General features: G+C 34.9%; 1 protein-coding gene across 1 annotated transcript; it reads left to right on the plus strand.

The window, feature by feature from the left end:
• Positions 1-8,743: 8,743 nt before the first annotated feature.
• LOC112792524 (9-cis-epoxycarotenoid dioxygenase NCED2, chloroplastic) lies at positions 8,744-11,315 on the plus strand. Its single transcript, XM_025835793.3, has one exon. The coding sequence runs from the start codon at positions 9,142-9,144 to the stop codon at positions 11,065-11,067; it is 1,926 nt and encodes a 641-aa protein (XP_025691578.1). The 5' UTR covers positions 8,744-9,141; the 3' UTR covers positions 11,068-11,315.
• The last annotated feature ends 2,790 nt before the right edge of the window (positions 11,316-14,105 follow it).

A 14,105-nucleotide genomic window follows, 5' to 3' on the forward strand; every position in this document is an offset into this window, starting at 1 on the left:
AGAGAGAATAGAGTGGTGTGAAAATTTGATAAAAAAAATATATATTTTCAACTAACTCTTTTGTGCAGGTGTTGCAGACAGAAACAGTCTCGGAGGAAGTCACAAGTTACAGCTTTACTAGCGCAATTTGGAGAGGCTTGATTTCGCCAAGAATTGAGCTATTTACATGGTTTGTTTTAGTGGGAAGGGTAAATACCAAAGAGAGATTGAGTAGATTAGGTGTCATTCATCCAAGTGATAATACCTGTGTGTTGTGTAAAAAAGATATAGAATTTGTTCATCATTTGTTTCTTTGCTGTGAGTTTACTTGACAGGTGTGGTGTGCTTGGTTGACGTACTTATGGAGTTTGGGTTGTTCCGGGCACAATCAAAGAACTGTTTGAGAGTTGGATAGGAGAACCTGGCAAAAAAGTTGAGCAGATCAGAATAAGAGGTTGATTAGATTCTGTGCAGTAACTTGGAATATTCGGATGGAACGAAATGCGAGAATATTTAAGAATGAAGAAGGTAGCATGGAGGACATCAAATTGAGGTCGGTGTTGAGCTTCAAAGAGTGGTCTAGTGCTGATTCATGTAGTTGTTGATGGCAATACCGGAAATGACAATGAATTAGTCGTTTTTGTATTTCATTTGATTTTACTTTTTTCTCTGTGACTTGTCTTTTGTGTCGCTCTACTTTAACGTGTTGAGCTTTTCTTTGTTAAAAAAAATCTCTAAAATATTTATAAGTTTAAATCTTTTATATATGAGTGTAAATACTACATGATTAATAAAATTTATTGTTTTTAGTTAATATTTAATTTAATCAATTCTAAATACTAAAGATTAAATAATAAACTTTTGAATTTTAAATTTTATATTTAATAGTATAAAATTAAAGTATTAACCTAAATATTGACTAAGCTTTTTATCTAACATTTATCATACAATAATACCCACCAATGGTCGCTATCATAGGTTGCTAGTTGATTGGCTATTGAAAATGCCTTCATGGCATTGTCCTTGGATGGCATCCAGAATGCTCAACAGGATGTGCCCACAAAATTCCAAAATGGGAAACCAATTACCACCCAATCCTTTATGACACCCATCAATGGTGTCCATTTTCATTTCAAGTGCTTGAATTCCATGCTTTCACTCATACACACACATATATGTCCCAACGGGCCTGGTGGGGGACCTATCTTAACTGCATTAGTTGATGTTGTGACTTTTTTTATATCTTTTGTTCGTTACAGAGGTCAAAATGCATACTGTATATATTTAATAATAATATTTGTTACTTTCGACATTGTCATTGTCAAAATTTGTTCGAATAATTTATTTAGTGGCAGTCACAAGTATGTAACTATGTATACAGTATACTATAACACAAAATTATGCATGCTACGGATAAATCTGACGTCGTGAATGAATTAACCAACGCTTAATCGCCTGATATGTTCAATTAATTAATTAATACGTATCAACAATAATCAAGAAAATCATCAAGACTGACTTTAGCTCCACAGCCTTGTACTTCTAAGAGGAAAAATGGTTGTAGGTTGCTGGTTGGGGGGGGGGGAGTGTTAATATTGGTGACCAACTATCCATGAGGTCCATCTGTGAACCAATTCTATGCCTTCAAATTTCACTCTCTTTTACTCAGACTTTACACTCCTCTATATAACTAATTTACTCACATGTATAGAGTTAATTAGTCAGTCACCTTTTTCTGTTAAGTAACTGCTTGTTGTATTTATGTTAAGTAGGATAGTTAGTTAGTGACATTCACATTATATATAGTTGAACCTGTAACATCAATAATTGAGATTCACTAATCAAGTTTTTACACTCTGCAATTCACATCAAGAATTCAGAATTCAGAAGCTCTCTTCCTTTGTTCTTGAATGTTCAATGTTCATCCCTTGTTGCTCATAGCTCGAACCGCTTTTTCACATGATGCGGTGAACGTGGAGCAAGGTTGAAGAACTTGAACTGTTGATGAAGAGTTAGTGAATCCATTTCTCATCGATCTCTAATCGATCTCTCTCTCCTTTTCAATCATGGTGAATTTTTTTTCTTGATTTGATTTGGTCATCCGTTCGATTTCTTGCACTCGAGAAATCTTGATTAGGAACTCCTCTCTCCTTTCAATTTCTTTGCCTCAAAGAAGTCTCGATCAATGGCTAATCGTCCTTCAAATCCGGTTCCCGATGCAACAATTTCCGGAATCAATCTTCAAACCCTAGCGAGTCTGGTCAGTCAACAAATCAATCAGACTCAATCTCTAAGAACTCATGCCTCTTCAATCGTAGATTCAACAAGTCCTTATTATCTGCATCCTGGTGAGAGTCCTGGTTCACTGCTATCTCCATGGTTTTAGGCTCAAACAATTATTATAGTTGGAAGAGGGCCATGCTGCGTGCACTAAGCTCAAAGAACAAGATCAAGTTTGTGAATGGAAGCATCAGCAAACCAGAATCAACAGGTCCTTTGTTTGATGTGTGGGAACGATGCAACGATTACATCATCTCCTGGATCACCCTCTCTCTTAGTTCCGATATAGCACAAAGCGTGATGTGGCACAATGTCGCTTCAGATTTGTGGAAAGATTTAAAACACAGGTATTTTCAGGGTGATGTATTCAAGGTAGTAGGATTGGAAGAAGAAATGTTCACTCTGAGGCAAGGTAATCTAAACATGACCGACTACTTCACTAGGCTGAAAAGTATTTGGGAAAAGCTAGAGAACTTTAGGCCTCTACCTAATTGCATACATTGCAAGAACGGGAATTGTACGTGTGAAACTGTTATGAGAGGATACAGAGATGAGACCTATATAGTTCGCTTTCTCAGAGGCTTGAACGAACAATATGCGACAGTAAGATCACAAATAATGCTGATGCAACCTTTACCAAGCATTGAACAAACTTTTTCACTGCTTTTGCAACCCCTCACTGACAACAAAATCTTGATGAACAGCGCGGCTCCATATCAACCCTTAACACAAGGGGGAAGGGGCCGAAGCAGGGGAGGAAGAACTGCTGGCAGAGGAAGAGGACGAACAAAAGTTTGTACTTACTGTGGCAAAACTGGCCATCTAATCGACACATGCTATAAAAAGCATGGTTTACCTCCTCATCTCAAACAAGAAAGCAGTACAATCAACAATGCTATCACTGATGATGAGAATTTTGCAAGAATCGGTGATGACCAGCTAGTAGAGGACAGTAGTGCAGAATACGAATTCACAAGGGAACAGAAACATGCTTTGCTAGCTCTCTTGAAACAGCCATCTTTGGATACACACAAGCCTCAAAATGCCATAAACCAAATTTTCACATTACCCTCTCATCAAGGTATTGCTTATTCCATGTATGTTTTAACTTTTAAACCCAGCTCCTGGGCCATTGACTCAGGAGCAACCGATCATGTAGCATACTGTTTAGAGTCTTTTCACTCATTACATAAAATAGAACCCATACGTGTTAGGATGCCAGATGGAACCAATGACGTTACTTCAACAGTTGGAACTATAATTTTCTCTAAAAAAATTTTCTCACAAAGGTCTTGTACATTCCAAGTTTCAAGTTTAATCTCATATCAGTTTTCAAAATGACTAACTTGCTCAAATGTGAAGTTGTCTTTGATAAAAAATGTTGCAAGATCCAGGCCTGCCTTTCATCGAAGATGATTGGTGTAGCTGAGCAAAGGAAAGGGCTTTACGCATTTGAAGACCTAAAACCTGTAAGGAACTTTCAACTAATAAGACCAGCAATTGCAGCAGCATCCTTCACACCACAAACACAACATCTTAGCAATAGTAATAAGCTGCATGACAATAAGAATAGAAGTACATCAAACTTGTAGCATCTTAGACTAGGTCACTTACCAAATGACAGAATTCTTATATTGCAATAAAATTATAATTTCATCAATAAATCCGATATTTGTGCCATTCCTTGTGAGTCTTGTCATTATGCTAAAAAAAAGTGTTTTCCATTTCCAATAAGCATGTCTATGTCAGAAGAAATATTTGATTTAATACACATAGACATATGGGGACCAATTAATATTAACTCCACTGCTGGACACAAATATTTTCTCACAATAGTGGAAGATAAAAGAAGATTTTGTTGGCTATTTTTTATGAAACATAAATTTGAAGCTGCCACACTGCTAAAAAAATTTGTTCAGTTAGTTCAAACTCAGTTTAACAAAGCTATTAAACAAGTTAGATCAGACAATAGAGCTGAGTTCAAACTAACTGAATTTTATGCAGAAAAAGGTATTATACACCAAAACACATGTGTTGAAACCCCTCAACAAAATGGCATAGTTGCGAGGAAACACCAACATATTTTGGCAGTGACCAGAGCAATTATGTTTCATGCAAACTTACCAAAGAAACTATGGCATTATGCTGCTGCTCATGCCATATATACCATCAATAGAATTTCAAGCAATGTTTTTAAAAATAAGTCCCCTTATGAAATTCTTCAAGGTCTTTGGATGTTTAGCATATGCTGCAACCATTCATGCTAATAGAAAGGAGCTCGATCCAAGAGCTAGAAAATGCATTTTCTTAGGCTACAAACAAGGAGTAAAAGGGTACATTTTATATGATCTATATTCTAAAGAAATTTTTCTCTCAAGAGATATAGTTTTCTATGAGAACACTTTACCCTTGTGCAATACACAAAATTTAGAATTCTCCCAAAAGTGCCATGCATCATCAACTCAATTATCAGACCCTTTTCCGCTTGACACCACTCCTTTCAATGCACCATCAACACAATCTGCATCTCATTATCACAACATCACAAATCTAAATATAGCACCACAAGGCCAAGTGGCCAATTCACCATAGATCAGTGCACCAAACACACTATACAATCAACAAGATACTGCTGCACTTCACATTCCTCAAAATGCTGGCCCGATTGTTGAAAGACCTCTCAGAGAAAGAAAATTCCCTTCTTACCTAAAAGATTACCATTGTTTTCTAACTACTAGCTCAACTACATCACCAACTTCAAGTAGGTACCCTCTTTCTCATGTTCTGTCCTATCATGGTCTATCCGAAAACAAAAGGAAATTCTCCATTGCCTTGATCACCAACACAGACCCCAAAACTTATGAGGAGACTGTGATGTATCCCTATTGGCAAGAAGCTATCAAATCAGAACTTGCTGCCCTTGATGAAAACCGAATCTGGTCACTCACTACTTTACCAGCTGGCAAGCATGTAATTGGCTGCAAATGGGTTTTTAAGACCAAGCTTAAGGCTGATGGAAGTGTTGAAAGATGCAAAGCCCGATTGGTAGCAAAAGATTCACCCAAGTTCCAGGGCAGGACTATTTCGACACCTTTAGTACTGTAGTAAAAATGAACACATTGATGATTCTTCTAGCCATTGCAGCCGCCAAAGTCTGGTTCGTCCACCAGTTGGATGTGAACACAGCCTTTTTACATGGAGATCTTGAAGAGGAAGTCTACATGAAACCACCCCCTGGCTTGAACGTGTCTAATCCGAAGCTGATATGCAAATTAGAGAAGTCACTCTATGGCTTAAAGCAAGCCAGCGGACAGTGAAACTCAAAATTAGCTCACACATTGATCAAATTTGGCTACACTCAGTCAAAACATGATTATAGTTTGTTCACAAAGGTTGCTGGTTCTGAATTCACAGCTGTGATAGTCTACGTTGATGACTTGATACTTGCTGAAAACTGCATAAGAGAAATCACAGCTTTGAAGCAACATCTTCATGACCTCTTCAAAATCAAAGATATTGGAGAATTAAAGTTCTTTCTCGGTTTTGAGTTTGCTCGAAGAAAGAGAGGAATAGCAATGTATCAAAGAAAATATTGTCTAGATCTATTGGAAGAATATGGCATGCTTGGATCCAAGGGTTGTTCAACTCCTATGGATTACACTTCTCATCTCTCTAAAGAATTTGGAGACCCAATGTCAAATGCTAGTGAATATAGAAGACTGCTAGAAAGACTCTTATACCTAACCAATACAAGACCCGAAATTAGCTTTGCCGTTGGAAAGCTAAGTCAGTTTCTTGATTGCCCCACTAATAAACACTTTCAAGCCGCTCTAAGAGTCCTGAAGTATCTAAAATCAGCTCCTGCCCAAGGCCTTTTATTCAAAACCGAATCAGATTTATAACTCACCGGCTTCTCAGATAGTGACTGGGCCACCTGCCCTAACACAAGAAGATCCATATGCGGCTATTGTTTTTTTCTGGGTACTACGTTAATCACATGGAAGAGTAAGAAATAGGTTACCGTTGCTCGCTCTTCCGCTGAAACCGAGTATAGAGTCTTGGCTGCCTCGACGTGTGAAGCTCAATGAATCGTCTTCATCCAAACCAGCAGCTATCTACTATGATAGTCAGTCCGCATTGCACATTGCGGCCAATCCGGTGTTTCACGAACGTACCAAACACATAGAAGCTGATTGCCATATAGTGCGCTACAAGGCTCAAGCACAAGTTATCAAGCTCCTTCCCATCTCCACATTACACTAAACTGCCGATATCTTCACTAAAGTCCTCTCCCCTGCACCTTTCTCTTCATGTCACTCCAAGCTTGGCTTATATGATCTTCATAAGCCCAACCTTGAGGGGGAGTGTGAACCAACTCTATGCCTTCAGATTTCACCCTCTTCTACTCACCCTTTACACTCCTCTATATAACTAACTTGTTGATATGTATAGAGTTAATTAGGCAGTTAACTTTTTCTGTTAAGTAACTGTTTGTTGTATTTATGCTAAGTAGGATAGTTAGTTAGTGACATTCACACTATATATAGCTGAATCTGTAACATCAACAATTGAGATTCACTAATCAAATTTTCACATTCTGCAATTCACATCAAGAATTTAGAGTTCAGAAGCTCTCTTCCTTTGTTCTTGAATGTTCAATATTCATCCCTTGTTGCTCATAGCTCGAACTGCTTTTTCACAACATCTAGATTTATTTATCGCGAAACTAATTACTTGCTCTCTAAATTAAAACTAAACAAAATCAGTATGTTACTATATTAATTAGAGCATATGATCTTGATATATTTCGTTCTCAAGTTTGATAGGTATTTTAATTATATGATGTATACTTAAGTGTGCAATTACTATTATCTATTTTAGCTAGAAAGAATAATTACATACATCTATCTTTATGGAACTGCACGTACGAAATTCTTGTTCCTTAACCCGAGTCCAATTCGTTGAAAATCTCTTTTGTTGCTTTGACGAGTCCTTATAGCTTGAATATACGGGTGAATAAGATCATCGACAAGTGATGACTCTTCTAACAAGCTAAAATGTGATATTTAGGTCACTCATCACTTGAGGCAACAGATAACCGATAAAAATATCTGGGGTTTCTGGATATAGATATATCCGGTCCCAACTGATTTAACTACTACTATTGGTGTGACATTTCATGCTATTATATATTATAGAATATTGAAGATCCCTAACAAGCTGAAGAAGAAGGGGGAAAAAAAAACTGAGGAGGGACCACATAATAGCTGGGTTGAAGTCGCACGAAAGGGAAGAAAACAGTGCGATATGGATCAAGAATTAAAAGTGTCTGTATATTTGGTGACTAAGCATATGTTATATATTATTACATTACTTCTGATGTTGAGACAAAGAAACAACAACGTGGCTCAAACCAAATGGATTCTATAACTGTAACCTGCATATAACCTCCTTCCCTTCACTATTGGCTTCTTATATATTGCATAATATGAATTGAAATGAGGACCGGCCCCCACATGACTCTCCATGTATGCTCATTTTCATACTCATACATTTTGTGGGTGCCAGTGTCCCCTACTACTACTATATTATATTCAAGAACAAAGTTAATGCATGCCCAAAATCTTCACTAAGCAAATTCATTAAACTATGACTCATTCTCCCTTGAGATTTCCTCTTTTGGAAAATGTTATCCTCTAAGAGTTGGCAGCATCCACATTAGCCAAAGTAAAGCTAGATTATTATAAAAGAAATCCTTGATACTTTTATGACACTTTCTTGTTTTATTTATAAGATATTTAGCTCATTCCTAATCAATTATTGAATTTATTTCTTATATTACAATATTATCAATACAGTTTTCGGAAAATTATGCTTATTTTATGGTGAGTAACTCCATATATCAGCTAACAAAAATGTTATTCCCACATTAGAATTAGCTACTAAATAAATTTACTAGAATTAGCTATTAAATTAATTCATTATTAATATATTTGTATATAAATAAATCTGTGATTTAATTTATTTTTAATATATATTATATCTTAATATGTATTTTATATTTGTGGTTGACTTTTAGTGTACCCATAACATATATAATTAATTTACTAATTATAATTTTTTAGCACTAGCAGATCCATATAGTGAAGATATATACACAACCTAAATGTTGGTAAGATTCTTGTAACTACAATTGTAATACCACACAACTGAGTTGGTTTTTAAATTTTTGGGTGCTTCTGAAATAGAGAGGCTTGCAGAATTAACGTCGTATAGAATATATGTGGCCGAAAAAGAAAAAGGTTTCTAGAGTAGTAGCATTAGCGATGCGTGTAAATATTGATAAATTGAAGTGTTTCCTTGAATTGTAATTTTTTTTTGTATAACGATGAGAAATAGATGGAGAAATTGAGCCCAGTAGAAAATGAGTGCAATGAATCAGTTGGTAGTGGACTGGTGTTTAACCTGGGTGTGTCACATTCAAGTTGAAGGCTCTTTATGCGAGTTCGGTGACACAAATACACAATAGGGTGATATATAAACTCTAAGCTGATTACCGCTGCCCCCACACCCATCAACATTTTGGAAGCCACAAACAAATCCACCACGTGGTCTTCTACTACATGTCTGAGGTGGACCTCCATACAATACACAACCCTCCCGAATATATTATTTGAAAAAAGAGATGAAAATAAAATGAGTAACACTCCTCAGCCCTCACTCTATTTATACCCATTTCCCCCTCTCCCTTTCTTTCCTCCCAAACACAAAGTGCCTTCTTCACCTTCTCTCTCTCTCTCTCTCTCTCTCTCTCTCTCTTGTTGACCCAAGCACACACCACTTGCAGTTGCAAACTTGCAATCTCAACTCTGAATAATCTCAATGATCATGGCACCATCTTCAATAGCACTCAACAGTGCTAGTAGTAGTACATGGGCTAAGAAGCCACATCAACTCACACGCCCTTTCTCTTCTCCCACTCCACAATCGATAGTTGAGTTGGGCTTCCCCACAAAGTCCACCACCATAAACCAGAGGAAGAAGCCCATTAGAAAGGCTAATAATAGTGTAGGAGGAGTTCAGTGCGTACTACACTCCCCCTCCGTGTTTCATTTCCCAAAAGAACCCTACACCCAACCATTAATTACCGAAGATGACCCTCCCCAAAAGCCCCAATGGAACCCGTTCCAAAGGCTAGCAGCAACGGCACTCGACATGTTCGAGGCCGCGTTACTCTCACGCGAGCAACACCAACCACTTCCTAAAACAGCCGACCCTCGCGTCCAAATCGCCGGCAATTTCGCTCCAGTACCAGAACAGCCAGTTGTTCACTCCCTACCCATAACGGGAACCATACCGGATTCCGTTAACGGCGTCTACCTTCGTAACGGTGCCAATCCTCTGATCGAGCCTACTGCCGGGCACCACCTATTTGACGGTGACGGCATGATCCACGCCGTCACTATCAATGGTGGCACTGCAAGCTACGCATGCCGCTTCACGGAGACCGAGAGGCTCGTCCAGGAGAGGAAGCTTGGCCGCGCCGTGTTCCCCAAGGCCATCGGCGAGCTTCACGGCCACTCCGGTATCGCCAGGCTCCTCCTCTTCTATGCGCGGGGTTTGTGCGGGATCCTCGACAACCGTCATGGCTCCGGCGTCGCGAACGCAGGCCTCGTCTTCTTCAACGGCAGGCTTCTCGCCATGTCGGAGGACGACCTCCCCTACGAGGTGCAAATCACTACCTCCGGCGACCTGAAAACTATTGGCCGTTACAGCTTCGGGAACCAGCTCAATTCCACCATGATCGCGCACCCGAAGGTCGATCCCGTTTCTCGCGAGCTCTTCGCACTCAGCTATGATGTGTCCAGGCCGTACCTGAAGTATTTCCGGTTCTCGCCGGAGGGGGAGAAATCGCCGGACGTGGAAATCCGACTCTCTGTTCCGACGATGACGCACGACTTCGCGATCACGGAGAATTTCGTGGTGATCCCTGACCAGCAGGTAGTGTTCAAGCTAGGGGAGATGATCAAGGGAGGGTCGCCGGTGATGTACGACGGCGAAAAGAAATCGAGGTTCGGGATTCTCCCCAAGTACGCGTCGGACGCTTCCAGTATCGTGTGGGTGGAGTCGGCGGACACATTCTGCTTCCACCTGTGGAACGCGTGGGAGGAGGCTGAAACAGAAGAGGTGGTGGTGATGGGGTCGTGCATGACGCCGCCGGACTCGATCTTCAACGAGAGCGAGGAAAGCCTGAAAAGCGTGCTGTCAGAGATAAGGCTGAACCTTAAAACAGGCGAGTCAAAGCGGCGCAACGTGGTCCCTGAAGCAGAGCAAGTAAACCTGGAGGCAGGAATGGTGAACCGAAACCGACTGGGGAGAAAGACAAGGTTCGCATACCTAGCAGTGGCGGAGCCGTGGCCTAAGGTTTCGGGTTTCGCGAAGGTGGACCTTGTGAGCGGGGAAGTGAAGAAACACTGCTATGGGGAGAGAAGGTTCGGCGGGGAACCATTCTTCTTGCCTAAAGAGAATAATAATAATAATAATAATAATAATAATAATAATAATAATAATAATAAGAGGTGGTGTGAGGAAGACGAAGACGAAGGGTATATTATGACGTTTGTGCATGACGAGAGTACGTGGAAATCAGAGCTTGAGATCGTGAATGCTAAAGATCTGAAGTTGGAAGCGACGGTGAAGTTGCCGTCTCGAGTACCTTACGGTTTTCATGGGACTTTTGTGGAAGCTAAGGAATTGGCGAAGCAGGCGCTACATGCCAACGGGACTACTGTACTCCACCACGTCTAATCTAATGTTATTAGTGAAAAAGAAAGTTACCTTTGTAAAGAGCATAGAATAGTTTGTTATATATTGCCAGTAATGTCTTATGTGAGGAGAATGTTATCAGAAGTATCAGTAGGGAGTAAGGACTAGGGAGACCAACAGGTTCCGTTTCTCTTGAGCAAAGTTTTTTTATTATGTTTGAGTATAATGATAATATGGTATATACTTTTTAATTTTAGGAATCAACAACAGCTTATAGTTTAGACTTGTAATTAGATGCAGCTCATCTACTTTCTGTTTCTTTTCTTTTATGTTTGTATATTCGTAGACTTGGACAACTTGGTTTTCATACTTCCACGCACCTAATTCTGCATTGCATGCTCTGTTTTTTCTCAGACATTTCATAACGGGATTCTCATACTTGGGAAAGCTCACCTGCATGCCCTGCCACTTGTATTTAGATGTACTTAGCTAGGAAAATAATATATAAGTTCTGTGAAAGACTAATTATTTATACAAAAATATTATTTGTATATTAAAATTTGTCATTAAAATTAATTATTAATATATTTATATATAAATATATGTGTGATTTAATTTATTTTTAATATATATTTTATTTTAATAACTAATTTTGATGTACATATAACATTATTCTTATTTCTATTAACATCTTTAAAAAGTAAATCTTGTTCCACTTAAAATTTTGGCCAAAACTAATTACTCGAGTTTTAAAAAAAAGGAAAATATTTTTCAAGTAATTTCAATATAATCATTTGTAATATGCCACATGTATCCAAAATGTTAGTAGTAACTCAATTTCTACTTAGAAGTAATCTCTTTAACTTACATAACAAATTTTTTTTCCCCTTTTCTTTTAGTATTAGCAGTCACGCTAGCTGCCATTTTACAGCTAACAATAAATATACAAGACTAATTTTTAATTAATTTTTTTATTATAAAATAATTTTAACATTTTTTATTTTTAGAAAATTAAAATTTAAAATAAAAATTTAAAATTTAAGATAAAAATTTTAAAAAATTGACGAACTAAACAAATTCTTTCTAAAACACGAAACTTCATTGATTTATTTTAAACATCGTCACAGCTTTTAATCCAAATAAGTCCAATTATTGTTAGATGAGGTCATTCTAGTATATCTATGTATAATATATTTATGTTATGTAATTATAATAGTTATGATGTTTTAAAAAATATTAAAATTAAAATAATATAATTTTTTTAAAAGTATCACTTAATAAAATATGATCAAAATATAAAAAATTTATAACTTTAATTTTAATAACACTTAAATAATTACTATAACTGTTATTATAAATAAAAATATACTAAAATTCATCTTTTATTTTTTTATCCTTCTATTAATATTTGGATGGTGTAAGATGCGTTTGGACTAGTGAAGAAAATTTTCTCCAAAACATAAATAAAATATTTTTTATTTTTATTTTTTGAAATAAATTATTATCTTAAATAATTAATTATATTCATATAGAATCTTACTGTTAGAAAAGATAAGTAATTAATTTATTATTTATTATAACACCTTTAATTTAATAAGTACTCAATACTAAAAAAAGGCTTAATCAATATACTTGTTCAATTTTATATTTAGAACTAAATTGATTATACTTTTGTTGGTTATTTTCGCTGCTTCTAGTACTGTTTGTCTTCTTTAGCTGAACTAAGACTATGTTATTTTTTATTAGAATTAATTAATAAATAAAAAGGAGAGTTAGAAAAATTTTAATATTAAACATAAAAGTCCAAAACAAAAAAATTATCTTTTAAATTAAAAATATTTTTTAAAGTGATAACTAAATATTTTAAATATAAGAAAAATACATTTTTATTTTTTTTATTTTTAAAATATTTTTATATAATTCAACTATGTTATGTATACGTTAAAATTAATCACTAAAGTTAGCTGTCAATATAAAATATATATTAGAATAACAATATACATTAAAATAAATTAAATTATCTATATATTTATACTTAAATATATTAAAATTGGTTTTAATAAATAATTTTAATATATAAATAATATTTTTATTTTATATATTATTTTTTATTAAAAGAAACCTTTAAATCACCTGTTAAAATGTAAATTTTCTTCCTAAACCTGAACTAAATATTTATGCAGTCAAAGTTAAATATTACTCAAATGCATCACCAAATAGATGGGAAAACTACAAGTAATTAATAATATTTTTAAATAATGTATAAACAATGTGAAGTAATAAAGTTAAAAAGTAAATTAATTTTAAATTTAATTAGTACCGTTAAATTAGAATATAGTATATTTTTATTTGATTGATAATTATTTATATTATTCAAAATAATTATTGTTTATCTAACATTCTCCAACCATATATATATATATAATATATATATATATATATATATATATATATATATATATATATATCACCGCTCCAAAATATAAAATTTTAACAGAGACTTAGATAAAATTAAAGACACGTTAAAGGGTAAGTCGTGGCGTTCACAAAATTTTAAAGGATTATATATATAAGATGTGTTTAAAAAAAATTATTTAATAATTTTAAACATAGTTATTTTTAATAATGTAATTAATGATGTTTTAATTTTTTATTAATACTTTTATTTAACTATTTTATATTATACACTTAAATTTTTATATTTTTTAAATTAATTTTATATTCTACACTCAAATTTCTATAAACATAATGATTTATATTATTTATTTTAATAATTATATTATCCATTTTAGATATTCTTTTTGATAAAAAATACTATTTTTTATGATAATTTATTTTAACTATAATTTTATTTTAAAAGTTGTATTTTATATTTTATAAGAGTACTGATAATTTTAAAATAATTTATAATTTATAATTTATTTTCAAATTTTAAATTTTTAAAAGAACTAATTTTAATTAAAAAAATATGTAACAATTTTTTAATTAAACATATAGATTATAAAAATATTGATATTTTGTAGTTTTAAAAATTACTATTGATATTGATTCGTTTTTTATGTAATTTTCATATCAAAAAT

Source organism: Arachis hypogaea, chromosome 13 (assembly GCF_003086295.3).
Source record: "Arachis hypogaea cultivar Tifrunner chromosome 13, arahy.Tifrunner.gnm2.J5K5, whole genome shotgun sequence".
Lineage (NCBI taxonomy): Eukaryota > Viridiplantae > Streptophyta > Magnoliopsida > Fabales > Fabaceae > Arachis > Arachis hypogaea.